Source organism: Corvus hawaiiensis, chromosome 2 (genome assembly GCF_020740725.1).
Source record: "Corvus hawaiiensis isolate bCorHaw1 chromosome 2, bCorHaw1.pri.cur, whole genome shotgun sequence".
NCBI lineage: Eukaryota > Metazoa > Chordata > Aves > Passeriformes > Corvidae > Corvus > Corvus hawaiiensis.
The window spans coordinates 44,890,082-44,905,363 of record NC_063214.1 but is presented as its reverse complement, the minus strand read 5'-3'; the positions used below and the strand labels follow the sequence as shown (position 1 = coordinate 44,905,363).

Below are 15,282 nucleotides of genomic sequence, written 5' to 3'. Positions count from 1 at the left end.
AGAGACAATTTATTTCCAAATTTGCTACCTTTTTACTCCTCAGTGAATCAGAGTAAAATACATTACGGGAAGATGAGGCAATTATCTGAAAAGTATTAAGTAAGTATATTCTGCTTTTTGACAGGATTCAGTTTTAAAAATGTATGTTCAATGTATCAAATTATTTTAGGACAGTTTTTAATTAGAAGAACAACTAAAATGGAAAACTTTCCACAGAGACAAAGATGAGAAGAAGAGAGAAAAACGCTTTCTTCAGGAAGTTGACCTGGAGAAAAGGCCAATCTTTTCTCTGCTTTCTTTCTCTCTCCCTCAAACCATCAATGAAAAATATCAGGAAAAGTGAAATATAGTCTTAATTTAAATACTACTTCAAAATGAAGATAAAATCTATCAGGTATCTCAGAGCCAAACCACCTATTTGTTTTCCAAACAATCCAAGAAAGTGCTATTTTGCCTTTGGCTTTAAAAAATATCTTCATGAGGTGTGTAGTTCCAGTTAAAAATTAGACACTTTCAACTGTTACGCTAAGACATCAGTAATGCTGCTTCCTGCTGGATTTTGGGATTTTGTCTAATTGCACTCCAATGCTGTGACAGCATCCCATGATACATCATGAAAGTGAAATCAACCTTGGGTATCCTGCACTAAGAATAAGATTCCAGGTGCTCCTCACGTCACCAAAAGCACTATTATACCCCTCTGTTATTCATTTAACAACTGGATGGAAATCTCTTTTTTTTGGTCTAAGGAAGTGTTTGGCTATTGTGAGCCTTTATGTGCACATTTTTACTGGAATTTAGTACAGTTTCATAATTGTTTTTTCAGTAACTTTTAGATAATCACCATGATAGTAGCCTAACTTGGTAACGCCACATGAATTTGTAACTCTGCATGAAGTTGGTGGAAGTCCTATTATTTACTACTTATACAAAGAAATATAATTACAAGTAAAACATCATTAAAAGAGACTGAAACATTTATCCTGACTCTTGTCCTCAAGTAAAACATTAAAGTTCAGTTACAAAAGGTAAGTTTTATAGTTTTATTTTATTAAATATCAGAGGAACATGAATAACAGTTCCAAAAGAATAATGAAAAAAACCAATCAAAGAAAAAAATGCTGACTTTGAATTTATATTCAGTATTTCTGGGCAAACCAGAAGAGATTTCAACAAGTTCAAGAAGAAATACAGCACATTACAATCTTAAGAAATGCCCCAAATTAGCAGTCTGCTGAATAGTGCCATGTTAATTTTTACAATATGCCACAAAGATACACTGAAGTTCTATCAAGTAGAATTATTTGAATATATCTTAAAAAAATAAGCAGGAATTAATAAACCATTGCTTTAAAAATATAAAAGAATTAATCTAAAGTTCTCTTTTAGTAAGTAAGAAATTACATGTTTAAATGTCTCTTAACTTCATGAATTAGCACAGTTTCAGACTACTGATTTTTTAAGAATAAAGCAGCACCACATTGAATCCACTGGTCCTGGTTTCCTCCACAGGGTACATCAATATTTGTAACCACACGGTCTCTCTCCACACTACTGTAGACTGGTAAAGATATACATTCCTCTGGAGAATATGGGCCACATGCATCCTGTCAACAAACAAGCACTTAGTTATCACCTAAACAGGCAACAAAACACGAGAAAGCAATAATCTCCACTGGCATGGTATTTAAAGCTAAGATACAGTTTGGACACTGCAGCCTTGGGCAAGAAAGTCTGCATTCAGGCCACTAAGGAGAAGGATTACCAAGGAAGCAGAGACTTCAGAAAAATTCCTCGCTCCATAACTCAAACACCAGGAAGTACATAACAGGGTGATCCTATGAACTAGGTATAAAAACCTTCCTTCAGCTAAAACCCTCCCAAAAACATGCCAAAAGTGTCTGCAAACCAGGGCAAGGGAAGTGCTGAACAGTCTCCTGCAGGGAGAAAGCTGCTCAGGAGCCCCTGTGCTGAAGTGCAGTGAGCAGCTGTCCTGGCAGGCTGGAGTCCTGCGGCGGCCGTGCCCTTGGCAGACCCTACTGCCGCTTCCATCCCTGCTGCAAACCCTGCCCTCCTCCCGGGGCACAGCCCCTGGTGTGATCCAAGATACCTGCAAGCATCATACTGCAGGAACTACAATCTGAAAAATCTTACCCCACACATTTCAGGCTATTTTATGGAACTGCTCCTCTGCTGTCTGTACACAAACTGCCTTGGTTGCAGTTTGCTTTTAGGGCTTTGCATGGGGCATTGTCTGTATGTGTGACCCCAGAACTGAGCTCAAAGACTCAGTCTAGACTTCCTACAGCATTTAATTTCAACCCATAATGTATTTAGTTACTGCAAATAATTCAGGGTTTGATTCAACTGATATATATTAAGCATCACACTCAAAATGTCCCTTCCTGTCAACAGGAAAATGTCAGAAGATTGTCACAAACCAAATAACAAAGCAGCACACTTGTCAGAAAAGAATTTAAAATAAAAATGAGTGTCATTTTAACTCAGATCACATCAAATGTGACTTAGTGATGCTCCAGTATTAGAAAATAACTAAAAATGGGAAAAAGGAAACATGCAAACAGTAACTGTCTCCAGCACTTTGCCTTGCATGTCAAGTGTAAAACCCTTACTGAAGAATTTTTTTTGTCCCTTTTGAAAATCAACTTCCCCTGTCTTTTGGATATCAGTGTTAAAATCCTTGCAGAAGATCGATGTGCAGCAATATTTGTATAGAGTAACTTAATAATCAGGAACTCAGCTGTTCTCAGAGATTGTACTTACCCCGTTTATCCCTTGGTTAACACTACTGAAGAAGACAAAATGCTAGCCAGTCTGAGAGTAAAATGTTAATCAGAGAATTTAAGTTTTGCCAAAGCTGGGAGCCAGAAGCTGGCCAGTTTGCCTTTAAAGACCTTTTTTTACACTTTGTAGGGACAAAATATTCTTGTGCCTTTCTCAATCCCACTGATGTTTTAAGGAATTACATTATTGGAGGGTTGAAGCCATTCTGTGGAAGTCTTTTTGAATCACAAATCCTTATGTCCTTGGCTTAAGTACAGTCCAAAAATTCTCTTTGTCAGACCGCATCACACACAGTTCCATCCCCTTTAGTGACGCGCTTCACAGCATGGGATCTATCAGTGGATTAAAACTGGCAAGGACCTTCACAGTTTAATGAGAATAAGCATCATGTTAGCAGCTCAAAATATTCTGGTTTGAGCACTGCAGCATTTTGAGGGGAAATCCTGTAGGCTACTTTAAGTTTGGTTGAAAATTACTTCAAAGCATTACATTATAAACAGATTTTTGCTCACTAGATTTTAGAAGATGTATTTATGGAGAAATGAAAACAAATTCAAAACCTAAGAATCCTAAGAAAATATGTTCAATTTTATGCACGCTTCTCCCAAGGAGAGGTAATGAAATTAAGAGAAATGCATGATATCGCATTTTGCTTTGGTTTCTGAGCACAGTATTTGATTATAGTCAATTTTTACAGTGATGGTCACAGCAAAAGAACTCAAGGGTAGACCAATTCAGAAAAACTCTCCTTAGAGAGACTTTGTATTTAAAATCTGGGCAGTTGACAAGTTATGGCCTGTGTTTTATGAGAATTTTATTTTTTTCCAACACAAAGATGTCAGTTGCTACTCATTTCAAAAATAAGTACATTTGAGAAAGTTTAATTCATGGATTATTGAAGAATCTAATTTTTTAATTTTATAGATAAAGATCTCTGCTGATTTCACGTATAACTTCTGGATCCTACCTTTGGAGTTTAAAAAATACAGTCTTATTCAGAAAAGTACTAAAAAATCTGTTCTAACACAAGATGAATGTTTTTCAGAACAATGGGAGGACTACTTACAATTCTCATTTTCAATGTGTTTCCTCTTGGTGTTACCATGGAAAATCACATATATTGCCATCCTCCACCATCCACCACTGAGCCAATATATTAGAATGTCTGGCAATTCTGTATTTATCCCATGCACCACCTCTCAAGTAAATTAGAAATCTGTTTATTTATCTGAAAAAACCAAACCCTGTAAATACTGAAGAACTGGAAAATCTTTCACTGGTCAGCTTTGTAAGAGGTTTCGTGATGTTTTCATTTTCTGTCCTTTTTTTAAAATTGTCACTATTTTCTTTTCTAACCAAGCTGGGAGCAATGGTGCAGATGGTGTCTAGCATTTACTTCTGTGTTCAACGTCTAAATCTGTTGACCTTTACACTTCTAATGCTGTACTATAATATAATGCTATATTTCCACTGCTGGAAATAACAATGAGAGAAAAAAAAAGTTGGCATACAGCCGTGCGTTAGCAATGGAGCTCCTTGCACAATATCTATCACAATATACAACAAAGGTCATCATTGCCATAATTTATCATAATTAATAAACTCAATTCTAACTGAAATTTCAACTTTTTTTGGTCCAGTGAACTTTTCTCTCTAACAGTTTTCTAACTAAACATGGCTTTCTTTAGTGATAACTCTGCTGAGTTATGTGGCTTGCCAAATAATAATCTCCTACAGTTAATGAATTTATCTGCCTGGCGAGTTAATTTCTACAGGACAGGATAAAAGTTGACATTTTTCTCCATATATATATATATACATAATACACTGCTAATTTTATTTATTGTGATAAAGATGCAGGGAGAAAGATGCATTTGCTCCTATTTCTCACTTTCTACATTTCCATTTGATTTTTGTTGTGGTTTTTTATGTCCATGTGCATGGGTGTTCATGGGCTTGTCTCTCCCCGAGTTAGCGGTCTAGGTTGTCTCTAGAGTCACGCCTAGACAGATTTATCCCAGCTACCTTCTGATGGGATGGGCTTCCTAAATGTAGGTGGGATGAATTCTAAAATAAGCAATTTTTTAGTTAAAAGACACATCCTTGAATATATTCTACGTGACTTCTTGAGTTATTTATCAGTGACTGCTAGGATAATTGGAGGGCAGAAGCAGCAACAGTTTTTACTGTTTGGATTACTTTGCTCTCGTCTTAAAATCTGCAAGCACTGGCATTTTTTAAATTAGTTTAACTAGGGGAAAGGCTTTCTTTGCTTACAGCTCACATCATATTCTCTCTTTTTTCATTGCTGTTGCATTTACTTTAATATTTAAAATGCAAAGAAAATATATTCTAGGAATGAACTCCCAAACACATGTACACATTTACTAAATACAGGTTTGGAAATATGCTAATGTTTTTAAAAGACAAATAAAAAAAGGTATGACTGAAATAAAGCCCTTGCCTTCATCTAAGCAATATAAGCTAAAGAATATTAACAAAATTATAATAAATTTCTGTCTTAAATAAAGTAAGTAACTGTTTTTCCTAGTAAAGACTGGGATTTTTATTTTGAAATGGAAGGAAAACAGGTCAGCAACATCATACTGAAAAGCTACTACACAGAAAAAATCAAATTATGGGTCTTGAAAGTTTAGGGCTTTTAATAATTTAGTACCTGTGGAATCCAGGCCATGTAACAAGGGAGAACAGATGACACACTGGGAGAATCATGCAGATTTTCTGAAAGTCGATTTCCATCGAAATGACAACCTTCCAGTTGTAAGCCACTGATCTGCCATGGAAATACAAAATATTCAAACATAAATAATAGACTTAATATGCCAATAATGATTACATTGTGCTTTAATAAATGATGAACCTTTTTACTGTGACCATATTTTTAAATAACAGGAAATTAATTATTGTTATGTCCTTTGTGAGAATAGGAAACATGATTTAAAAGCAAGATCTGGACCACACTTCAGTGTGAACTTCCTCTGATTTGGATTCACATTCTTTGATATGTTGAAGAAAAATACCTGTAAATGTCATCAATTATGAAACTGCAGTTGCCTGGCATTAGATCAATAGAATTATGATAGCAACAGCCAAATTCACAATCATTATAATGTCTAGAAGAAGAGAAGAATAATCACTGCAATAAGCATGATTCCCTGCTTGGAAATCTGAGCACAGCTTTCAAAGAATGGAATGTACAGCTACAGAGCTTCAGCAGTGGCAAACAAAATATATTGAAATAATATGAGAGAAAATTTTATTTAGCAAACCCAGGATTTCTTAGATAAACTGTTGTTTCGCAAAAAAATTAAAGAAGAATTACAGCTGCTTCTTTAAGTAAGTATGCAATGCTTTATATGCAACATGTTTCAAGTGTTTTCTTTTAATGAAGTCATTTCAGCCTCTGAATTACAGGTTCTCTCTTTTCTTCTCTGGAGTCTTCCATAAGTTAGTGACAATTATACTTATTCAGGATTTCTTAAAAAAAATCTCCAGTATTTGTTGATCATATTATTTTCTCCATTACAAATAACACTAGTTATACTACTACTACTACTTGTTATTTTGGCCTGCTGAAGAGAGAACTTCAGTTTTAACCGCAGTAAAACTTAACTCAATAACAACTTTCATGCAGCTTTTTGAAAGGCTAACTCTCCAGCTGCAGCTCTCTAACAGAAGCTACAATCTGAAAATCATCTGTCTGTTATACTATCATACTAAAGCACTGAATTAAATTTATCATGGCTGAGGATGGCTTTCACCAAATGCAAGGTTCATAAAGCAGTGCTGGAATTAGGAAATACAGTGCTGCTGGAAACTGAGTGACCACATAACCAAAATGGAGAAGAACGTCATTTGCTAATATATTTTCCCTTGCAAGAAATTTTAAAACATCCACCAGACTGCAAAAAGGGGTTAAAGTATGATGTTACAATGAAGATCAATATCATAGAAGATATAATGCATATAATTTGCTTAGGTAATTTTAGTATTCTAAAATTATTTATTTGACACGAAAAGATAGAATTAAACAGTAACACAATGGGGGTTACTGTCATGCTTGAAAAGCAATGCTTTCCTCCCAAGTGTTAGGGGTTTTTAATTAATAATGTAGTAACTGTAAACTAGCTAAGATTACATTTTGCATTTTTAATATCTAACTATTCTTTTTATTGTAGACAGGCATTACGCTCTTCAAGAATTTGCTTCTTTAAACTCATATTTCTCTTTTAACACTTAGCTGGGGACTCTTCCTTACAATGTGTAAGATGCAGATGTACATACTCTAACATGAAAAATAATTGTTATAAAACATGGCATTTAAAAAGGACATAGAACAAAGCTGTGTTTCTGTCTGTTTTCAGATAGACAGTGACCAGAGAAGTGACAACATTCTTTGGAGCAATCTGTGCTTCATACAGAATAGGACTTAAGAGTGAAACCACCAAAACTGTGGGTAACGTGAACCAAAACAACCCCAAATGGAAAGTTCAGAGTAGACTTTTTCTCTAACTTTCACAAATTATTATAACAAGTCCTCAGTGAAATGAATGATATTTTTCAAGTTTTTACCTGGAACTGCAAAAACTCTTTTTGTCCTTCAACCTCTTGTCAAAAGCTTAAGGTCTGCTCTTTGTTATGAAAGTGTGACACTATTCTCACTTCTGCTGCCAAGTCTGTGATCTCTTCAGGTATGTTGCTTTTAAGGTACGGTGTTAACCTTTGATATTTTCAACCACTTTTTTCAAACTCAAAAACTCTCTATGCAGAGAGATTTTGGAAAAAGCTGGCTTTATGCAGAAAAGTTTGGGTGTCAGTAATCTTTAATGATAGCCTATATACATTCCAGTGCCACTTCTGCCTTGAAACAACAAAGATTACGAATAAAAGTATCCTAAATGGCATAAAATGAAGAAAGTCTTACTAATGAATATACTGAATCTTTAACACAGACGCCTTCCTACTGCTCTCTGTTGTTAAAGCCTCACTTTATAATATGCACAGGTCCTAGATTATACTTTATCTCACTACAACTCTGATTGAAAGCTTTCAAAGCTCTTCCTTACCCCTATCACACAAATATTAGGAAGATTCATCTCCTATGTTATTTTTTCTGTCCTTCTTGCTTTCTGCAGGGAGTATTTTTAGGGAGTTTAGTTTAATAAATAAGTTTGGCAAAGTTATTGCAGAAAGACTGGTCTGAAGAAGAGGTTTTAAAGTTTATTGCTAGGGTGTTCAAAGGTCTGGCCATCTCTGAAAGAAATTTCTATAGAAGTGGGTCACCTATTGAAAAAACTTTTTACTGCACGTTTCTTCTTTTGATATCAGTAGTCCTTTTGACATTATAGTTATGTAAAATAATACCATTTGATCTCCTGGAAAACTTCAACCAATGGTAGAAACTGTTTGAAGATTAAGAGCAAATTTTTGCTTTGATTCAGTATTAAAAGATATTAAGAAAAAAATCAACAATACCAGAACAATGTACTTTCAAGACACCATTTGTCTGAGTACTCCCATAGCCATGTTTTCATTGCTATAATAAACAGTATAGAGAAAATACAAGTACTATGAAAAACATGAATTTCACAGCATCTGTAATATAATCATAGTATCTGTGAAACTCAGCAGAGTAATGGCAGGAGTTGACCATAATTTTTAATTTTTAGAAAGAATTTGGCAGTTCACAGCTATTGGTACTAGTTTAGGTTCAAAAAAGTTATTTTCACACATTCCAGACTATGTTTCTTTAAAATACCTTTGTAGAAAGTGTGCTGATACCATGGTCCAAAGTATGTCTGTTTCTAAATTTCAAATTCTCTGCAACAGATTTTCCCTTACTAATTAATGCCAAAATTTCCCATGAAACAATGCAAACTGCAGCGGAATTCAGGAGTCATATTTTCACTTCATTACCTCTGCAGGCCTCCATCATTAATTTATTGATATTTCAGGATGGAGGTATACTGTAAAAAAGACCTCTCAGGATGCCTTATAATAATATATCTCTCAGTTGCTAAGAGTATAGTTTTGATATCAATACTCATATTGTGAATTTGAGACTTTCAATAATTTTTTATTTTTCACTATTTATATTAAGTTCTAACCAAGGTCATATTACTTACTACCCAATAAGTCACTTGCCATGTTTCTTCCTTTCTTTCACTCTTTTCTACAATACAGAAAATGGAAGGCCAAAAGGAATGACTACCTGCTTTTGTACAACAGCACAATCAGTGCACAAAGCAAACCAAGAGATGTATTTGCATATCAATCTGTGATTATAGTGCAACAGCCATACATTTTCAGTACCTTTTGTTAAAGCAATTCAGAGTGCTATTAAAGAATGTGTAATTTTATACAGATTGATTCTAAATCGAATATTCATCACCTCCTACTAGAAGAGATCCACTCCACATCATACATCTAAACCATCACCTGAATTGACACTGATAATTTAACACCTGATTTGATAATTCATACAGACTTAGGTGTGTTCTTGCCCTGAGTGTTCCTCTGCCTACTTTGTAGTTTCGCTGACAGTATTAGCACTGCATGCTTCTAACTTACAGATGATCACTGGGTAAATTATTTGTATTTTTAGGCATAGAAAGATCAAATATCTACAATTGCTGAAGCTTGATGCCATTTTTTAAAATCACAGGAAAACTGAGAAAGCATTTTCATCACACAGATCATAAAGAGATCTTCTTCTTTTCCTTATCACAGAACAAATTCTAAGCCATCAAAACCTTTTAAAATTAAAGGTAAGAAAAAATCTTGAAGAATACGTCTTCAAAACCTGACAGTGTTACTAAGAAAGTTACACAGAGTATGTGTAACTATCTGGTTTAAATTCATCTGCATTCCTACTTGTGCCAATCCTTCAACAGAGACATTCTATTAGGCTTTTAAATATTTGTTGATTCAGGGACTCGAGCATGACTCCCCAAACCCTGAAACAGAGTCCCCCAACTCTGTGAGTACAGAATCAAGTCTCTCAGTGGAGTTAGTTACATAAAGTGGAATAACACCATTAGCATCAATTGAGACTGACAAACCTCAGAATAGCCTACACCTGGTCTGGTTCCTGGAGGGGAGTTTGGTAAACTCCAAATTTCTGATTTAGGTGGAGTAAAACAAGGTCCCAGCTACCTCATCACAGTATAATGGTTTAAGGACTTAGCTATTCTGCTGATTGATTTTTGGTTTTTTTTTGAGTTCCCACTCCGAATAGCTTCTCATTCTACAAGGTTAGCCTGAATTTTTGAAACTGCAGATATAAAGTTTACCAATATTAAAATTCATATGGCTCAGGCAAACCAAGCTTAATGTGCAAGCTAGAGGATCCTTATCAAACAAGACACATTTTAGAGAATGATTTTTCTGAATCGATGACATTTTTAGGCCCTAGCTACAGTCCATGTGGTATTTAGCTTTACTAATGGGAAAGTTTCTCCTCAGCTCTCCACGAGCATGAGGAAGGACTCATGGTAGGGAAATCTAAATATTCAGCATTGCAAAGGGTTCCAAAGCGTTTCTGTTCATCAAAGATTAAAAGAAGCAGTGAAAATACTAGTGAATACTTACTAACAGAGAATCAATGAATATTTCTCTTACAGAGGAGAAGATAATACTCAAATCAAGTGAAGAAACATGACAAGATTCTTATGTTTTGCTAAAAATAACCACTCACCTAACTGCTTGTATCATTCCCACACTGTGAAACTCAGTTTTGCTTACTGTTATGGACTTAGAAGTCTTGTCTGAATCTGTAACATTAGACCATGTGACTTGCAGGCTCCAAGGTTGGTCCTATACCAGGTTTATTCCTAGCCCTAAAAGTCCCTTGGTTTATTAATCTCAAAGTTCTACACCCCTATCTTCTCACGCTTCTCATGCTTCTCATGAAATGAAGCAGGCAACCATTTCTCTTAATTAAGTATCAAGACTGAAAACTCCTCAAAATTACTTTTCTAGTTCCAGCAGGAATTAATTCAACAAAGTTCAAAAGACTGTACTGTATTAAGGTCAGATTGGATGATTACAGTTATTGCAGGATTATTTTGGGATCAACATACCTGTAGGAAGACATAGCACAGAAAATTTATTTTGTCAATTCCCTACAAAATTAAGTATAAAAAAGGTGCACAGAGACCTGTGCTGACCGAAGAGGTAGTTTTATCTGGAATGTTAAGCAGCTAAATTAAACCATTTGAGGATTCATCTCTATTTTGCTGTCTAAGCAATCAGTAGTGACTTTATGGCTGCTGGCTATAGGCTTCACTGGTCATTAAAGAATTGTTGTGTCTTTATCATATCAAAAACTAGTCATCTTACTTTGGTTTACTCCCTTAGTAGTCTCCTTTCAGTGACTAAAGAAATGCTAACACATGGCCTTAGACTTACAGATTTACGTGTGTATTTCCTCTTGCTACAAGCCACTTGTCTTTCTGGACAAGAGTGAGATTTTAACTGCAAGAAATTGCAGCTTCAATTTTCATCTAAGAGGTGGTTGAAGATAATGGAGCAAGAATAAGCTTAGTTTTTAAATGAGAACAGTGATGAGGGAGGAGAAAAAAGGATAACTGCTTTCCTTTTCTAATTTCTGTGGAATTTTTGCACTGCCGTTTTTGTAGCTGTATACCATTAACCAGCCTTTTTATCTCAGGTACTCTAATGTATTTACAGCTCAGTTTTCCAGAAAGTTTACGGACAGATGATTTGGACTGAACTGATAAAACATCCTCATAAAATCCTAGTAAAATATTCTAGTAAAATACCTTAACTTGGAGTTTGCCTTCCTGTATTCGCCCTTTCCATGAAGCTGTAAATTTAAGGCTGTCCACTGAACAGCTCATTACTCTGCAATGGAAACACATATACAGTAAATCTTACGGACATGTAGCAACAGGATATCAAACACAAAACCAAACCCCATGTATTTTCAATGTGTACCATATCATATTAGGTCTTACTTTGAAGAAAAATACATCTCTAACTGAAAAAACATAACAATCAGCATTTAAACAAGTAACAGCTATTTTACTTCAAGGCAAGAAATAAAAGTAAGATGACTGATGACAGCAATTGACAAAACTTTTTGGATCTGTGTCCTGAAAATGAAATAACCATCCTCACACATAAGGAACACTGGCACATTAGCACAAATAGGCACATTGGTTTCCCCTCACCTTGCAGTCTCCTGGCGTAAGGCATTGAGAAAAGTGTCTGGATGAAACAGCTCGGAAAGGTCAAGGGTGTCCGACAACAGTTTCTGTTTCTCTGCTTTTTCTACCCAATTCTAAAAGACAGAATATTTTCAAAAAACAAAGAAAAAAAAAAAAAAAGAAAGAAAAACATGGGAAAACAAAAAATCCTGAAATTATTATTTGATTTTTCAACATTTTGAGTTAATGTGGGTATGCCAATTATTATGATTAATGAAAAATGTTTCTGTGAACATACTGTAACCTCAAAGCTTAATATTAATTTCAATTATTTCAAACTGATGAAAAGGAAATTAACACCTTTTTAAAATATAAAGAAAAGCAACAGTTTATGTGTAACATGACTCATCCATTCTAAATAAACTCATGTTTCATTCTTTTTTCAGTGCAGCTTACTTTGCACAGTGAAAATTCATCATTGTACAGTGAAAATTATCATTTCAACAATTTTATCATTGTTGAAACCCTTTCACCTTTACTTACAGGGGAGTTCATGTTTTCCATCAAAAGGGCTGCCATTACTGTGTTTGCTTTAATAAGTTCAGGAAAATAACTGCATTCCTTTAGGTAGGCTTTAGACCATTCTTTTGTATAAATGACAAATTATACTGAAGAAACACTTGATTTTCAGTCTGCAGTTATAGTTTTTAGAAGTACTTGCCAACAGGCTTTTTTAAATACCTCCTACTACTATGTTGACGCTGTCATTTTTAGTATATTAGTTTGAGACGTGAGTTCACAGAATTTATTATAAGATAAAAATTGGCCCCTGTTATACGTGGTAATAAATGAGTCTAATAAAGGTGGGGGGAGTAACTGTCCTCAATTATCCTTACAGAGCACAAGCCTCAAACCTCTTCCACTCTTTCTGCCAGGCAGCTATGAAGCCTGTTAGGAGCAGCAAGCTCAGAATTTCCCATCAATGCAACACCTTATGTGCCAATGTGAGAAAAGAGACACACATCGCACCTCGCAATCTTTATCAACCATGCATCCCAAGAAATGCAGTCTGAGTTTGATCCTCAAAACATTAACAATCTTGGACTAAAGAATTTGCTATCATCAAACAAGTTATTTAGATACCTGGGTGGTTACACAACAGTCCACGCTCAAAATCCTCTTCTGAAACTTTTACAATGAATCTCTTTTGGTACAGTTTCTTTATATGATATAGCCACAGTCCTGACTATGGCACTGTAGTATGAACCTGAAGTCACTGTATAATCCACACTATAAGTAAGCTCTTCACAGAAAGATTAAGTCTTCAAGGCCAGGTTGGATGGGGCTCTGAGCAACCTGGTCTAGTAGAAGGTGTCCCTGCCCATGGCAGGGGGTTTGGAACCAGATGATATTTAAGGTACCTTCCAACTCAAACCATTTTGTGATTCTACTAATACTAAGCTAGAAACTAATCAGAGAATAAGATTCTACATGCTATCACTAAATAGAGAAAGACAAGTCCCATTCCTTTCAAAATACCAGCTCCCAGGAAATTATAAAATTGCCATAGTCACTGAATAAAAAATCTTGGGAGTTACACTCTCATCACACAATGCACCTGCCAAGCACCTATATCTTGTTTAAAAAGTACTTTAGTGTATTGTTTGGACTGCAAACTGATGAATAATTCCATAGAACCATTTTGGAAGTGACAAAATCATATCACTCATGGAGTTTTATTTTATTTTGGCAGTGTGTCACACACATCTCCATAATGTTTCCACCATGTTCAAGCCTTTAATCAGTTTTTTTTTAATCTGCCATGTCCCTGATTATGAGCCCTCAACCCAAATGATTATGAATCAGTTCGGAGGTTTTTGCTTTCCATTTCCATTAGGTAAATGTACATGGTTAATGACTCTTGTCTGCATGAGTCTTTAAATGACTACATATAACAATTTCTTTTATCATATAGCAGTGACTCTGTATTTCTGGTTAAGAGAGGCTTAGTAAACTGCTTTGTGTAATAAAAGTAGACATCATTTCAACTTGTAATTAATACAATCATTCTATTGCTGTCATCAAATAAACTTTTAATGTAACTGCTAAAGAGAAACACTGTCAGGAACACAGATGTTTATATTCCACCCAATTAAAAGACCAGTATGGGTGACATTAATTCTGAACTCATATAATTAAGTAGCGCTAGGATGTACTCAATAACGAAAACTTTCATTAGATCACAAAACGAAAATTGTATTGGCTTGTACTGCTCTATATAAAGCTGAATATGTAGCTCATTTATATCCATTTAATAAATAATTTTAGATAGAATCAAATGTATTTTACAACGCAGTTGTAAAAAAAGTCCTTATGCTTCTTTTAGTCCTATAACACCACATGACAGCCTATTAGGGAAATGTTTCAGTCTCAAAAGACAACACCCCTCTATTGACAGACCATTTGGCACTGGTAGTCCCACTGGCAAATAGCTGGAAGAGATCAGGTGTTGATGGGAAGGAAGTTTAAGATTAGCTGTAGAAGGACTGAAGTGATGTTTCTTGAAAGGGAGAAATCCTGTAGAAGATAACAGCCCTCCCCCCATCCCAGCTCTGACAGAAACATATATTGACTGCATTTGTCAAAGTGATGAAAAGTTGTTTGACTTGTTATTCATCTTGGATGGCCATGCAGCATTTCAGTCTCAAGGGCTTTCTTCCATCACCAACTCTTATATAACTATTATATGAACAATGTGGTCTACAAGTCCAAATATCCTAACCTGGAAAATATTTTTACTACAAAATTAAAAAAAAAAAAAATCTACCATTCACTCTTCTTTGCAACCGTTTCTTTCAAAATTTCATTATTTCAATATTTCCTGAATCTTTCTTGTTAGAATTACACTAGAAATTAAACTGTGATAGATCAATTTAGGAAATTATGATTATAAATATAATATCAAAACTTATCAGAGATACTCAAACTGCTTGGAAAGCAATTCCTTGCAGGATATTTCAAAACTTCCATTAATGTGCGGTTCTGTTTACTGTAATAAAAATACTTTGTTTTCTTTTCCCCTTATAAAAACAAGTCTCTAAGTGTGGTCTCAGGTGGTTCAAATAGTATTTTTTCATGTAGCTTAACATCCAAGAAACATCTACTCCATTTTCAGAGAGAAGTCTTCCTTATCATCTATAATCCCAAAGCAAACTGAGAACCTCATTGAACAGTGGAAGGAATAAGGAGGCTGCCAGATTTTCACATTTTTATACAGCTTTAGAAT

General features: G+C 35.0%; 1 protein-coding gene across 2 annotated transcripts in view; it reads right to left on the bottom strand.

The window, feature by feature from the left end:
- Positions 1–1,029: 1,029 nt before the first annotated feature.
- The window catches only part of DYNC2H1 (dynein cytoplasmic 2 heavy chain 1), a 154,859-nt gene continuing 140,606 nt past the window's right edge, over positions 1,030–15,282 (bottom strand). For both annotated transcript variants that reach the window (XM_048294657.1, XM_048294658.1), the window contains exons 86-89: positions 12,021–12,130; positions 11,610–11,691; positions 5,483–5,599; positions 1,030–1,607 (exon numbers count right to left, since the gene is read on the bottom strand). In XM_048294657.1, coding sequence (XP_048150614.1) covers positions 1,449–1,607; positions 5,483–5,599; positions 11,610–11,691; positions 12,021–12,130 — 468 coding nt within the window. In that variant the 3' untranslated portion in view covers positions 1,030–1,448. The remainder of the gene's footprint in view (positions 1,608–5,482; positions 5,600–11,609; positions 11,692–12,020; positions 12,131–15,282) is intronic.